The sequence below is a fragment of the Podarcis pityusensis genome (assembly GCF_964106645.2).
Source record: "Podarcis pityusensis genome assembly, chromosome: 12".
Classification (NCBI taxonomy): Eukaryota; Metazoa; Chordata; class Lepidosauria; order Squamata; family Lacertidae; genus Podarcis; species Podarcis pityusensis.
Window position 1 is genome coordinate 11,730,443 of NC_138037.1, and position 14,830 is coordinate 11,745,272.

At 43.9% G+C, this 14,830-nt stretch overlaps 1 protein-coding gene across 1 annotated transcript in view; it reads left to right on the plus strand.

Annotated features, from left to right (window-relative positions):
- The first annotated feature begins 728 nt into the window (after positions 1-728).
- Positions 729-14,830, plus strand: part of DPP6 (dipeptidyl peptidase like 6) — a 483,312-nt gene continuing 469,210 nt past the window's right edge. The window contains exon 1 of the mRNA XM_080974041.1: positions 729-891. Within this exon, the coding sequence (XP_080830167.1) occupies positions 832-891 (60 nt within the window). The 5' untranslated portion in view covers positions 729-831. The remainder of the gene's footprint in view (positions 892-14,830) is intronic.

Genomic DNA, 14,830 nt, shown 5'->3' on the forward strand with positions numbered 1-14,830 from the left:
CAGCCCGTCTCCCTCCCGCGCGCGCCTTTGGCAGAGGCGCCGCCGCCTGGCAAGGAGGGAGCCTCGCGCGCGCGTGCCTCCTCCTCCTCCTGACAGTCCCGAGGAAGCAGCCTCGCCTCAGAGGCAGCGGCGGAGGGAGGGAGGGCGAGCGAGTGAGAGGCAGCGCCCCAAGCTGAGAGAACCACCCGCCGGGGGGCCCACTTGTTTAACCCTCAGAGCTTCCGCGACATAAAGACTCCTGTCTGGGGCGTAATATTTTTTTAAAGAGGAGGCGGAAATGGCGCTGCCCCGAGGGTGGGAAATGGACCCATTTTCTTGAAGAGCGTTCCTGAGGCGCACGTTTCTGGGCCTCAGCTCGGCTTCCTGAGGAGACGAAAGCAGCAGCTCGTCTCCCCGCCTCCCCCCCCCCCGTTCCTCTCCAAAACTTCTGTCATTGGCCCCTGGGGAGGTTAATCTCCCCGCCGCCACCACCCCCAACCCAAAGAGCAGGCAAGCCGTTTTGCTGGGCGAAAGAGCCCCCTTTCCCTGCAGTTCTGAGGGGACGACTCGCTCCCTCGTGCGAGAGCGAGCCTCCGGGTTTTCCATTCGCGGGGCTTCCTCCTCCCGCGGAAAGCGTGCGGCTCTCCCTTCGGGCTCGAGGAGGCAGCTCGGCGGCTGCGCCGGTTGCGACTGCAGATTCCTCCACGGGGTGGTCACGTTAGACGGCGAGAGAAGGAAGGGCTGAGGGCCAGCAGCTCTATCTGGCCGCCCTCCCGCGAGGAGGAAGCGCGCCGGGAAAACTTTGGAGCAGCGCGCGCACCTCGCGCCCCCCCCCCCAGCGAACTTGCCGAGATGAACCAGACGGCCGGAGTCTCCAACAGCGTCCGCTGCCCCAGCGGCAAAGGAGCCAAGGTAGGGGCAGCGTTGCCTTGGGAAAGTTGTGGTGCAAAGGCGAGCGAGCGAGCGGGCGAGGAGAGGGAGAGAGGAAGGAAGGAGGGCCGGCGCCCGCCGCGTAATGGTCTTCTTGGCTGCTGCCGCCTTCTTTGCGGGACGGCGCAGGGCTTCTACGCCGCCGCCCTGCTGTTTTGCCTGCAGTTTGGGCTCGCCTTTGCCAGAATGTGTTCAGGTGCCGCGCAGGTCGGGATTCTCTCCCTGCGCGCGGTCGGGGGGAAACGCCTGTAGCTGTAGCGCGTAAAACAGCAGTGTGTGGGGGGGTGATGTCTGTGGGTGTTGCTTAGAATCGATTCCTCGTGGAGAGTTTGGAAGAGCAGACTGGGCAACCCCAAGATCAGGGGGCGACCCGAATTCGGAAGTGTCTGAGGGTGTTTTTGTTGCTAGGGGTGGGGATCCTTGCCTTTTATGACTGGACACCCCTCCCCCCCCCCCACTTTGTGCAGAGCACGCTCGCCTTCCATCAATCTGCTTGCGATCATTTGCTAAACCAGTCGACTCAAGGGGGGAAACCTTGAAATCGATACATCGCCTACATGAGAACACATGTAATAGTGGAGGCTCACAGAAAACGTCCCTTGGGGTTTTCTGCTTGAGTGTGAGCAGAAGGCGGTCCAAGATGTGCAAGCGCCTTATCTGTGCAATTAGATGTGTGCTTCATCTTGCAATCGGGGCTTTGTTGCACGGCACGATTGCAAGCACCCGTTTCTGATTCCCTAGTTAACTTCTGGAAGTTCAGCGTCCTGGTTTGCAATGGAGCGCTCTCTGCGTTCGTGCACATATACTACATCATGTAATGAATTGTTGTCAAGCTTCATCTAGCCTTCTCATCGTCCAAGTCCCATGACTGGACAGAATCCGTATTCACACTCTGTTAGTTCTGCTCCTCGGAGTGTAATCCTCTGCACTTTTACTCTGCTGTAAATCTCAGAGGTCAGCGGAATCTTTAGCCCTGCTAAGGAGGGAAGAACTGCATTGTATTAATTTACACCTTTTAAAATCTTGGGCTGGGGGCATTAATGCTTCCAGGCTTGTAAGGCAGTGTAAGCAAAGCTATTCCTGTCTAACTCAAAAGTTATTGTTGCACTTCCTGCTCAAGCAAGAAGTGGGGTTAAAGTTTGAATCCCAAAGCCACATTTCCCTACCTGAAGGCATGCCATACTGCAGTCAACGCTTAGGCTGCAGCCCTAACCCCATTTACCTAAGAACAAGCCCTATTGAATTCTGTAGTATTTACTTCTGAGTAGGTGCAACTAGGATTGTCGTGTTATTTTTGTGCCCCGCCATCCATTTTTGAAAGCCAAGGCCTAACCCTGGAATAAATGATGAACATATGAAAGTGTACATCTCTCTTGTCACTGAAGCAACTGAGAGCTCCCATAAACTGGGATTAGGGAAGGTGCTTCCAAACTGAAGGTGATACTGGCATCTGTTTTTCTGTATGTATTAAGCACTGTGTATAATTTAGTTCTCAGCCAAAGATGATAGTGCTAGCCAATAGTTTTGCACCTGTGTGCCCCCCCCCCAAAAAAAAAACCTCAACAAGGTAGCCTTGGTGGTCACCTTTTAAAAGTTAGACTTTGCTGCTGGTCTAACGTTAATTGCATTTTGGATGTTTGCTTTAAATGTTATTGTTATGCTAACTGTAAGGCAGGTTGAGAGAAGTCTGCTTTGAAAAGTGGCATATAAAATAAAATAAAATAGGCAAACAGAAATGCAAAGATGATACAAGCAGAACCTCACTACAAGGGGCAGGTCTGTGGCTTCTAAAGCAGCCTTCCCCAGCCTGGTGTCCGCCAGAGGTTTAGGACTACAACTCCCATCAGCCTTCAGCTGGGGCTGATGGGAATTGTAGTCCAAAACTTCTGGAAAGCACGAGGTTGGGGAAGGCTATTCTAAAGCATTTAATAACTGTATATAAAAAGAAAGCTAAAGAAAGACTGAAATGGTGCAGTTAAATTACCTGCCACCATTCTTATCACAGGTCATACATACAATATGGATATATTTATCCAAAATAAGAAATAGGAGCTGAATGCTATTCACATTAGCACACCACAAGACAGGTGCATTTGTTGCGCGGTCTGGGGAAACGAACTGCAATTTCACTGGTACACAACATTTGCCTTGGAATGCTGAAAAAATGGAACACAACATGCTCCTTTTTGTTGATATTCCTGGCTAGCTTACCAGACAGTTGTTGGATGTGTAAGACATTTCACCATCTTTAGCTTAGATCTGAGCACCTGAAGAGAGGTTTATGAGGCTTGAAAGCTTGCAACTCTTGAATAATTTTGATGGTCAAAGGAGAGAAAGCATTATGTGCCTCTCATTTTGTGAGCCCAGAACACTATTCTGATACTCCCCCCCCCCATCCCAGAAAAAGGACCAAAGGCAGGTTCTGCTCAGTAAGTCATACTCATAGCTAGCACATGCACACACGTAACACACTTTTGGTATTTCTTCATTGCTCTGTGGAAAAACATTTAGTTACAGTTACACTGTAACATTTATTACTTCAAGTGTGGTCCCATTGTTTATTTTTAAACTTCCTACAAATAGAAACTAGATGTTGGGAAGAAATCCTGTGTAACTTTCTTGAAGAAGCTCGTTTTGGTACATAGGGGAGCATTACAAGTTTTGCAGTCTAGGAAAGCAGCTGTCATGCAGTTGACAGTTGGGCTTTTTTGATGATCATGGTATGTTTAAATATGCAAATACACAAACTTAAATAATAATTTGATCAGTAACTCTTGATGTGAGTAAAACTCATGAACTCCCTTTCCCCATTTACCCCTCAGTTTTTTCCCAAGACAAAAACAGAACTATTAAAATAGTTAGGTTTGCAATACTTAGCAAACCTAAACTTAACTCTGTTAAGTAAATATATTATGCATAGCTTGGTGCATAAAATGGTACTGTTTGGTATGTTTATGAAATTTATAAAGACAGGTTCCTTCAGAAGGCAAAAATATGAATTACAGATGCATACTTATTTCATTTCATATAATTTATACACTGCTTGATTGTAAAAAACAAAACAAAACCCTCAGAGTGGTTTACAAACAGAATAAAACAACAATGATGTAATATATAACTGGTGTTAGAGATGAAGCTGTTTTGTGTGTGTTTTCCACCAGCATTAAACTTCATGTTGTGTGAAAATTGGGGTTGGCTTACTGAAGTAGCTAGCAACTCTACTAGTGTAGAGCACTGAAACCTTTCTGCCTTTCCCAGCCCACTCCTGCCTTATTTCCCCCCATCTGTGTGATTTTAATTCTTTTGCAGAAATAACATAGGCAAAACCTTGCTTTCCATTCACTGGGAAGCTGCAGCAGCTAAGCACTATGCCACATACTTTTTTGTGTTTGTACAAGTCCCCAGGCCCAGTCTCTAATGTCACAGATGGCTGGGGCAGGGATGACCACTGTCTGGGACCTTAAGATGAATAAGAGTCTGTTTATAATAATAACAACAGTGAGAACACAGTGAAGCATCCCAATTTGCTATGCAGTGTAGCAACTTAAAGTTCAATGAAAGACTGTTTGTGGAGAGTCATAGTAGTCGTGGCTTAAATGTCAGCATTCCAATTGAATTTGTTAAGTGAACGATTAAATCCCTACAACAGCTGCTTCTACAAACGCCCTAGCTAGTTACAATTTCTATTGAAAAAGTGGTTTACTTCCTCCCCCTTTCATAATTTAAGATGTTTAATTAAAGACAAAAGCTTTCTGTATGACTGAATTTGCTGCAAAGAAGCCTGTCAAAGTTCAGAAATAATACCATGCAACAAAGGACTGAAAACAAAAAGAGATGATCCAGAATGAGTAAGAGAATGAATAGATATCATTGTTAGGTGGTTCTGCACCACAGAACAGAAAACAGCTATTTTCCAACCAGCCCACACTGCTTTCATAATGGATTGAGCACATCTGTACACCTACTGTCCTTATTCTCCATTTGTTCTAACCTATCACTGGAATCTCAAGTAGCTTCTTGGCTAGAAGTGTTAATATCCAGCTGAGACTAGTTCTGCCCTTGAAGACTGTCCAGAGGCTGTAGCTTGTGCAGAATGCAGATGCTGGGTTGGTGAATGGAGGCAACATGAGAGGATCATGCATCACTGGTCCTGAATGCACTGCCCTGGCTGCTAGTGAACCCAACTCAAGGTGTTAGCACTAGCACATAAAGTCCTAAATGACTTGGGACTCAAATACCTACAAATGTCTTCCCCAGTATCAGACATCTTGGACTCTATGGTTTGCAAGTAAGGCCTTGATGGTGGTGTCACCATTGGGCCTTCCCAGTTGGCATTGACCCCATGACAGAAGCTTTTAAGTGTTGATTCCCTACTTGTGCAATGATCTCCCTAGTGAGGTGCATCTATCTCTATCCATATTAACTCTCAGGAAGAATCTGAACACATTCTAGTTTGCCCGGGCAATTGGTGGCTAAAGAATATTGTTTATAGTTATAACTGCTTTTAGAATATTTTTAATTAACTGTTCTTAGAATGTTTTTTCCCCCTTAAGAAAAAAAAATGAGGATGAGTTTGCTATCCTGGATACCTTCAGGAGGAAGGTCAGGATATAAATTCAACAATTAAAATACTAAAATTCCCATCCCACCAAATGGATCCATCATAGGAACCCTTGGATGTGAATAATAATAAAATTGGGATCAAAGCATACATACTAGAACAACAACACAACAAAGCAGCAAGGCTATGCCATGAGAAAAGTGCCAAGGCAAGGGATGATGATGATGATGATAATTATAATTTTATTATTTATATCCTGCCCATCTGGCTGGACCTCCCCAGCCACTCTGGGCGGTTGGGATATCAGTGTCACTGCAGCCCCTATTTGAAAAGCTGCAGGCAACTCTTTTATTTTTGAAGTATCAGCTCTCTTTAGTTATTGGCATGCACTGCAGTATATCACCCATGCTTTTTTATATTAACTGCAAGCACAACCATAATACTTGTAGAGTATTACTTGTAGAGTCTACAAACATACTTGTAGAGTCTACAAACATACTTGTAGAGGCTACAGCCAATGACAGACAGAGCCAACTAATTCTAGTTTTGTCTCCATTCCCCTCCCTGCTGTTCTACAAGGGGCAACACCAAGACCATGGAGGAGGATCCTGATGGCCAGTGCCACCTCCTAGACTAAGGCAGTAGACAGGTGGGGGCTCACTGAAGGCAGGCTGAACTTGGTGGAGTGGTGCCCAACTTGCCCTAGTGTACAATCTTCCCACTTTTACACAGATCTTAAGGAGCAATAGGTCTCTCTTGCCAGGGTAATATACTCTTGCAAGCCCAGTAAGGCATTCAGGATGTCTGCTTCTGGAGCACAGCAGAGCAAAGAAAGGTGTAATTGCCGTATTTTTCGCTCTATAACACGCACCCGACCATAACACGCACGTAGTTTTTAGAGGAGGAAAATCCGTAGGCATGCCACCCGTAGGCATTCCCTCCATAACACACACAGACATTTCCCCTTACTTTCTAGGAGGAAAAAAGTGAGTGTTATGGTGCAAAAAATACGGTATATTTATTTTTTATAGCTATTATCTTCCGGCGGGGACAATTCTTCTGCATTAGAATGAAAAAAAATACACAATAAAATGTTTTAGGGGGGCACAGAGACGATATATTGTAGGTAACCATGGGGAAATGGATTTGTGAGTGAGAAGAGTCTGGATCAGCATTGTGAAGGGGGTGTGGTAGATGCTACGCCCATCTCTCACTCCACCTCCAGCTCACTGTCATCCTGCTTTCCAAGCTTTGAAGGGCAAGTGGCAGATTTGGCATTTTCTTAAGAGCTGGGCTTATAACCCCTTTTTTTTTTAAAGACCCAGGGCTGAATGTTCATTTGAGGCATCCCTTGATTTCTTTGAAAGCACTGGCGATGTCTTATTTTTGGGTCTGATACTGCTACCCACAATTCCCTTTCTGAGATTTCTACTTTGTTGGACTCTAAGGAGTTGCTTGATGCATTACATTATTGGTATTTGTTATTTATTAAATGTCTATACTACCCTTAAAATCAAGGATCACAGATGGTTTACAATATAAAAATGCACACTGCAGTGACAAACAAAAACAATATCACCACCATTTATTTATTTATTTATTTATTTAGTAACACCACCCCCGGTACACTCCTTCCTCTCCTTCCACCAGAGATAACTGTGTCTCATTGGTCCCCTCCATTCCACCAGGCTTCCATTATGGCAACTATATCTGTGCTCTCTAGCTTCCCGTCTTGGTTTGTAGGCTTCTAGTATTTGCATAAGAGCGCCTATACACAGCATCTCTCTCCAAATGTGTCTGACACATGTGTCTTTCCCTAATGCACTTTGGCCTCTTTTGAATCACTGTCATATCCTACTGTACTTTTATTGCCTACTTCTACCTCTCTCCTATTTTTACAGTCATAAACATTTCCATCCTTGTCTTTTAGGGATGATTTTGTCCAGAACTAAATGCTCGTCAGTGCCTATCAGCTTTCTCAGAATGATTAGTTTAAAAGCTGCTCTACCATCTCTCTCTCTCTCTCTCTCTCTCTCTCTCTCTCTCTCTCTCAGCACTAACAGTCTGGTTCCATCCTAGTTCACGTGAAATGTTTTGAATTGGCAAGGAGGGAATCCCTACCATGAGAGCGAAATAACAGACCTGTCACTTGGGCTTGCTACAGAGTTTCCTTCGCTCCTTCTGACAACTGTGACTAATACTAATGACTTTTGTGAGTGGTTCTTGCAAGCGCATTTTATTTCACACTTTATGATTGCGTTCCAGCAATTCTCTGTTCTGCTGCCAGACCTCCCATTACCTTGTAGGAGAGCAGTGCATGATTCTTTCTTTAAAATTCTAGCCCATTCTAACCCAATTGCTTGGGGGCAGGTAACCACAATCTAACTGAGCATGCTGGGTACTTTTCCCCCCACCCCCTGAAAAAGAAAAACTGAACTCTGTTACTTGGCAGTTTGCTTTTTTATTTATTTTTTAAAAAGGAAAGTTTTTTAAAGAAAGTATTAGCATCTGACAGCTGTGAACATCTGTGTGTTCAAAGCATACCTTGTAAATCTAAAAGGCTCATAATCTAATCTGATACAGTACAAAGTTGCCCTCTTTGTAATGGACACCTGATACAGACTCCCCCTCCTTAGCAACATAAGACTGAACCTTAAAAAAATTTAATTTCTCAACCTCACTTGCCCATCATCTTTAAAGAGAGTTGATGCTTGGAGGGATTTCTTGAAAATGGGTGAAGGTTGTTAGGGTGTGTGTTTATCTTCAACCCATAAATCTTGCTCTCTGTACATGCACCATGGAAGCTTCAGTAAAGCTGTTAAGCCTACCAACACAAAACACTTTTTTTAAGCAGAGTCGTTCCACTTGGCACACATAAAGCAAACACTCCATAGTTACACAATATATAGTGTACCTTGGTTCTCAAACTTAATCCATTCCAGGAGTCCATTCAACTCCTGAAACTGTTTGAAAACCAAGGTGTGGCTTTCGATTGGTTGCAGAAGCTTCCTGCACTCAAGCGGAAGCCACGGTGGATGTTCGGCTTCCGAAAGACGTTTGCAAACCGGAACACTCACTTCCGGGTTTGCGGTGTTTGGGAGCCAATTTGTTTGGGAGCCAAGCCATTCGAGTACCAAGGTACCACTGTATACAGGTTCCATGAAGGCTTTTCTCCTTCTGGTCCAAGAGGGGTTTCTGTACTGCAAAGTCCACTTGCGAGTTCTAAGACAATTTGCACAGAGTTCTGCAACAACTTAGAGTCTTGAAGTCTGGCAACTCTCCAAGTCTTCTTCTCAGATGAGCTCTTCTCAAAGTGTTCAGATAACTCCACAGTTCTGCCACAACACCCTTTTTCCTGATAATGACCAGTGGCCCATTTCCAACAACTTGCAACCAGTCCTGAAATATGAGTCCTTTTATATACAAAGTTATATGGCTAACCATGCTCAGTAACACTAATAAGGAAGTCACCAGATTCAGCCAGCTACACACTGGGAATAAGGCAGCTCTTTCCTCACCATAGAATTAACCTGATACCTGCTTTCCTTAGCAAAGCTTGCTCCTTTTTCTGGAGTCGGGGAAAGGAAGCTCATGGCTTTGCTCTACTGCCCATGCAGCTAGGGGATTATGTTCTCCCTTCCTGCACTGTACTGTAAATTGCAGCACAGGATGGGAAATGAGAAGAGGATTGCCCAATAATAGGGTGGGATTTGCTTCTGTCCTAGCATTGTCACTCTTGGAGTGACTATCCTTATTCTCTTGTGCCTTACAGCATTGGTTGGAAGAAATACACAGTCAATGTAATGTTATATCTTAAGTTTATGTTGGGCTCACACAGTTTTGCATACAAAATACTGTATCTACAATCCCAATTTCCAGTTAGAGCTGTGAATGACTCTTGCCTGAAAACCTGGACAGCTGCTTCAGGTCAGTATAAGCAAAGCTGAGCAAGATAGACTAAGGTTCTGGCTTGGCATAAGACAACTTTCTGTTGCAAACCGGATTCTAGATAGCTAGTAATCTGGTTATTTGTATTGAGTTGGAATTGTTTCCAGGCTGAGACGCATGTTATATTGGAAGGTAGTTGGTGTGATTCTGTTTTCCCCCAAACCATTGATGTGTTGAAGATGACTGTCATCAATATGTTCAGGTATCCTAAGCTGTTCGTGGTCTGATCATGATTCTGGGAATTATTTGCAGGGTTACATAGTTTCTTAATAGAAGCATCCTTCTTGTGCTGTTACTGGCATCTCTTGACTAGCAGTGCCGTCAGTTCTATTGAAGTCAACAGAAGGAAACAAACTCAGTACAGTGGTACCTCAGGTTACATACGCTTCAGGTTACAGACTCTGCTAACCCAGAAATATTACCTCGGGTTAAGAACTTTGCTTCAGGATGAGAACAGAAATCGTGCTCCGGCGGCGCAGCAGCAGCAGGAGGCCCCATTAGCTAAAGTGGTGCTTCAGGTTAAGAACAGTTTCAGGTTAAGTACGGACCTCCGGAACGAATTAAGTACTTAACCTGAGGTACCCCTGTATTTGCAGCTGCCAAGCCTCTCCAATACAGATAGAGGGCTTGAAAGAAAGGCAGAGCCTTCTCTCATTTGCACTGTTGCATGCAGAACTTAACAATGGGAGAGATGAATTAAGTACTTAACCCGAGGTACCACTGTACCATAGTCCATGTTCGGTATTTTAAGTAAAAGGATATCTGAAGGAAAATATGAAGGAAAATTATTATCCCCATAATGATGTAATTTATACAATACGTGGTACTTGTTGAATGTGGGCCAGAACCTGGAGTTCAAATTGTTTTAAGGGAAATGATTTCTAGCAATATCATCCTGTGTTTCCCGTGTGACTTGAACACAGCCTGCTTGGTAAAACTTGCAGCCAGCCTCTCCAACTATCTTTCCCATTGCCAACTCTTCTCTCCACTCTCAAGTTTTTTTGTAGTAACAGATATCAGAAATAGGTGGCCCTTGAGGTTTCAGCTGGGTTCCAGTCTGTTATGTGAACCATAAATTCAGCTGGTGTCTGATTGTTCCAGGGAAGCTAGCTGTCAAAACACACAAATGCCACTATTATGTTGGTTTTCAGTCATTCAAATAGTACTTAAAAACAGTGTTCAGTGAAGTGTAATTTTGCCTGTGAACAGACTGTTCCGCTTATTGTACATATCCAGATCATATCTATTTGATATTGGAGATAAGGATGAGGTCTATAAAAAGACGTAAGTCCAAATACAGGTTTGGTTGTGTTCTGACTTTTATTTTTGGGTAGTGATCTTTACTGCTGGTTTCCATCTTTAATGAGAGCTAAACACATAGTAAAATTTTATTGGATGTTCCCACTTACAAAATTAAGTTAAATTTGGTGCTTTAAAAACCAGGCAGAGTCACTGAATAGTGCTTCTCTAGCACATATTATAAAACTTTAAAAAACACACAGGGTATAATGTAGTTGCCCTCTACTGATGTTTGACCTCAAAACAGCAATTTAGAAATGAACAGTGCATTATCTGAATATCAATGTTGCTGTACTCTAGGATGTGTGACAGCAAAGTTAAGAAAAGCCTTACTTTTTCTCTGTGTTAGCGTTAGCAGAACAGTTAATTTGGTTGCCATATGACTTCATTCTGATCCCCAATCTCCCGTGATTGAATTGTGAAATGTGGCTCTGCATTGTAAGAGCACAGCACTGCATAAACTAGCTTGGAATCAAAGCCAGCCATGCTAAGGCATTCTGATCTGGGTCTTTCAACTTTTATATGGAATTTAGTTGTGATGCCCTTGTACTGGTTACATTCATGCTGGACAAAATCTTGAGTTTGTGTAGAGTTGCAAAAGGGGAATAGCAGTGTTAATGTTAAGCATTATTGGGTGTTTGGGGAGGGGGTAGTAACTCTGGTGGGGGAACACATCATGCTCCTTCTGAGGTAGTTTGCCCACCTTTGGTCCCCTGCACTCAGCTCTCACCTGTGGCTCCTAGAAGGTGTTAGCATGTGATAGCAGTCAAACCTCAGGAAACTGCTTCAGCTGGCTGGCTAAACCAGGTGAGGGCAGTCAATGGGTCTCAGAAGTAAACCCTACACAAATCCAGAGTGGAGTCTCAAAGATGGTTGGATGGTGCCTTCATATACTTCCTTCCAGCAACTCCTGCATCCAAGCTGGTGCCAAACGTATTTCTCTGCTTTCCTTTGGACCACATCAGCAAGGCCGAGAGGGGGGTCTTGTCGTCTGGGCAGCCCAGAACCTCCATACACATCGCCCAGGCTTGCACCCCAGGGAGATCACTTTGGCACTGCTAATGCAGTGGTTTTACTTCATCCCTGGAGGTGCAGTCCATTGCCTCTTAAGACATATGGGTGCCAGCAACAATAGATCTGTGTGGGAGAGAAGGAAGCAACTTTATAATTTATCCTTGCTTCTAGCTAGATAATTTTAATCAGAACCTATGCTAGTCTAATCTAAACACATTTTTAAAAAAATCAAAATTATGTTCTGCTTAATAGTAAATAAAACCTGTAAGTAGTTTGTCAATAATAAAACCAATAATTAAAATTGTCGATAAAAAGCAACACTAGAAAAGCAACCCTTATGTTTCCCTTCCCTTATGGTCTTGATCTATCGGCTACTTTTAAATTGAGGCTGCATTTTAAATTGCATTTTAACCTGTATTTTAAATTGGTTTCCCCCCCTCCCCTATTATGTTTTTACTGTGATTTTATTGGTGTCAGCTGCCCTGAGCCCTGCTCTGGCCGGGGAGGGCGGGGTATAAAATTTATTATTATTATTTGTTGTAGTAGTAGTAGTAGTATTAGAAACAGTTTAACCTCCCCAAATGAATAAAACCAACCTTTAAAAATATACATTGGAGGCTTCAATTATAGATTAAAACACACGCCAACTTTACACACTACCTTTACATCTGCTTGCTGGTTGGCAACAAGTAGGATTCGTGTTCCCACCATGAAGTCTCATTTACATTCTGCTTTGAAGGTAAAAAAACAGCAGGAGTCTCTCCCATTGTTAAGTTCTGCATGCAACAGTGCAAATGAGAGAAGGCTCTGCCTTTCTTTCAAGCCCTCTATCTGTATTGGAGAGGTTTGGCAGCTGCAAATAAATGGTTGGCTAATAAGCAAGGCAAACGTTTTGTGGACTCGTCCTCTTGGTATCCATGCTTGCCTACCTATGCATGGAACTGTAACACTAATGTGCAAACAGGGCTGGTCCTTCATTGGACAGAGACATCCCTGTGTCTTGATTCTGTTTCTGAAGGTTTACCTTTGCATGGGTCTCCTCATCAAAGGTAAAGGTGCTCACTTCATAAGCCTGCTCAGACACTTACCTACATTTTTTTTACAGATTAGACTTTTGAGTTTAAGCCTGTGAGGAGAGTTCCTTAAAGGTTGCAATTGATAGAATTGCCACAGCATTCATTTGCAGTAATATATGAAGCAAGCTATTTCTTACATTTGCCCCAGAATTTACTGCTTCATTGCAGCCTTGGAATCAAGTAGAATTTATGAAATCCTCATTTTATCTCCTTATATTAAAATATATCTTGTTTTCAGCACCAGAGGACGTAGATATTGGCCTCCTTACATTCAGTATCTTCTTGCTATAGTTGTGTTTTTCTGTGTAGTGAAATAGTTTCAGAACATGTTCCAGGGAAGCCTGGGTTTTCTCAGAAACTTACCTTGTATAAGCTCGGTTGATCAATAACAGCAGATACCCTCTCTGAAAGACAGCTTACGTATTGCTACTAATCTTTCCTGGCAGGGCCAAGTCAGTTGCATTCTAAGGTGACTCTCGATACTTGCAAGCTGATAGGGAGGCCCATCAGATGTGGCTGGTGTCCCATGTCAATGCACACATTCAGGAGTACTTTGGCCCATCAGTCAATATAGACAAATGCCTTCGCACTCCCCAGTCAAGGAAAGCATATGTCTGATAGTTAACTCTTTGCGTGGACAGGCTCTGGAGCCAATTGACGATTCCCAGGTAAGATCCTCCTCCTATTGTGTGGGCAGGTAGTCCCTCCCCCTACCTGGCTCAATCACCTTGGCAACGCCTCCCCAGGCAGGATTGGGCAACTGACTGAGGTAGGCAGAGATCTCCAGGTATCCCACCTGGGGGGAGGCGAAGCCAAGCCTGTGCTAATGGTGCCGCATAGGGTCCAGGGGGCTGCGCACAACCACGCAAAGGGCGCCCCCCATTTAATGTGGGGAGCGGTCATTATTGACAAGAAAAGCACTTTTACAGCAGCTTCCACAGTGCTCTGGATAGACATGCATGCTGCTTTCCTCCAGGCAGCGGTATACAGATTGAGGCCCTGCAACACAGCTGCAGAAACATGGAGACCCTGCCCACCCCCCTTTGGCTTATGTATCCACTCCTGATGGGTTACACACCTATAGCCTTAGACTTCTCCTGTACAGAAGTTGCTGCTGCTCTTCCTGCTTCAAGCCCCTTCCAGTTCTAGGAGATAGTGGGGAAGTGGAGAGTCTATTGACCTGTCTGTTGGCTGAACAGCTTCTTCTTCTTCTGCCACATCTGGTGTACCTCCCTTGCTCACTGCCCTGACTCTCCCCTCTGTCTTGGCTCTCATCTAACATGTGGTGTCAGTCTCCATATATCACTGACCCCATCTTCTGGATCACTCTCCTGGTCCCCTGCCTCCACCTCACACTCTTTGGAGCCCTGCCAGTCCCTGGCAACAAGTTTCCCTTGGGGTAAGGCTGAATTGTGATTTGTATTGGTAGTTTGCTAGGAAAGGGCATTTCTGCTTTTTGCACCAGAATTACATGCTCAATTCCAGTAAAAGTTCATGGTAGTAAGTGTAACATCTTGTGTGCTAATGAGCATGAACAATTGCCCTCTTTTCCCAAAAAAGTAGGAATCGTCAAGTTTATGGAAGGACCCAGTAATGAAGGGCCATGTTCTTTGTGCTTAAACTTTCGTGATTGTAGAAAAACCTCAATAGCTGGCAACACCTTTAAATTATAGCTTTTAGAGACATTAACACTTTTCATAACTTTTCATTCTGGCTTTGAAATCTGAACCCAAGACACGATAGAAAACCAGCAACTGGTCACGAATAATTGCATTATCATTCCCAGTGTGTGGTGGAGCTTGCTTCAGAATTTAAAAAGTGGGTGAAAAAGATTGCTTTGATATCTTAAAAGTGGGGATTATTAAATGAATGGGGTAGCAATTAATTAAAATCTTCAAAGCTTTAGCTTGTAGAAACTTAGTAAATCCTAAGGTGAGGACTCGGCAGTTATTTTTTTAAACATGTAACTAGGAAACCAATATTCTTTTATTTGAACTATGGACATCGATAAATTGAGTATTTG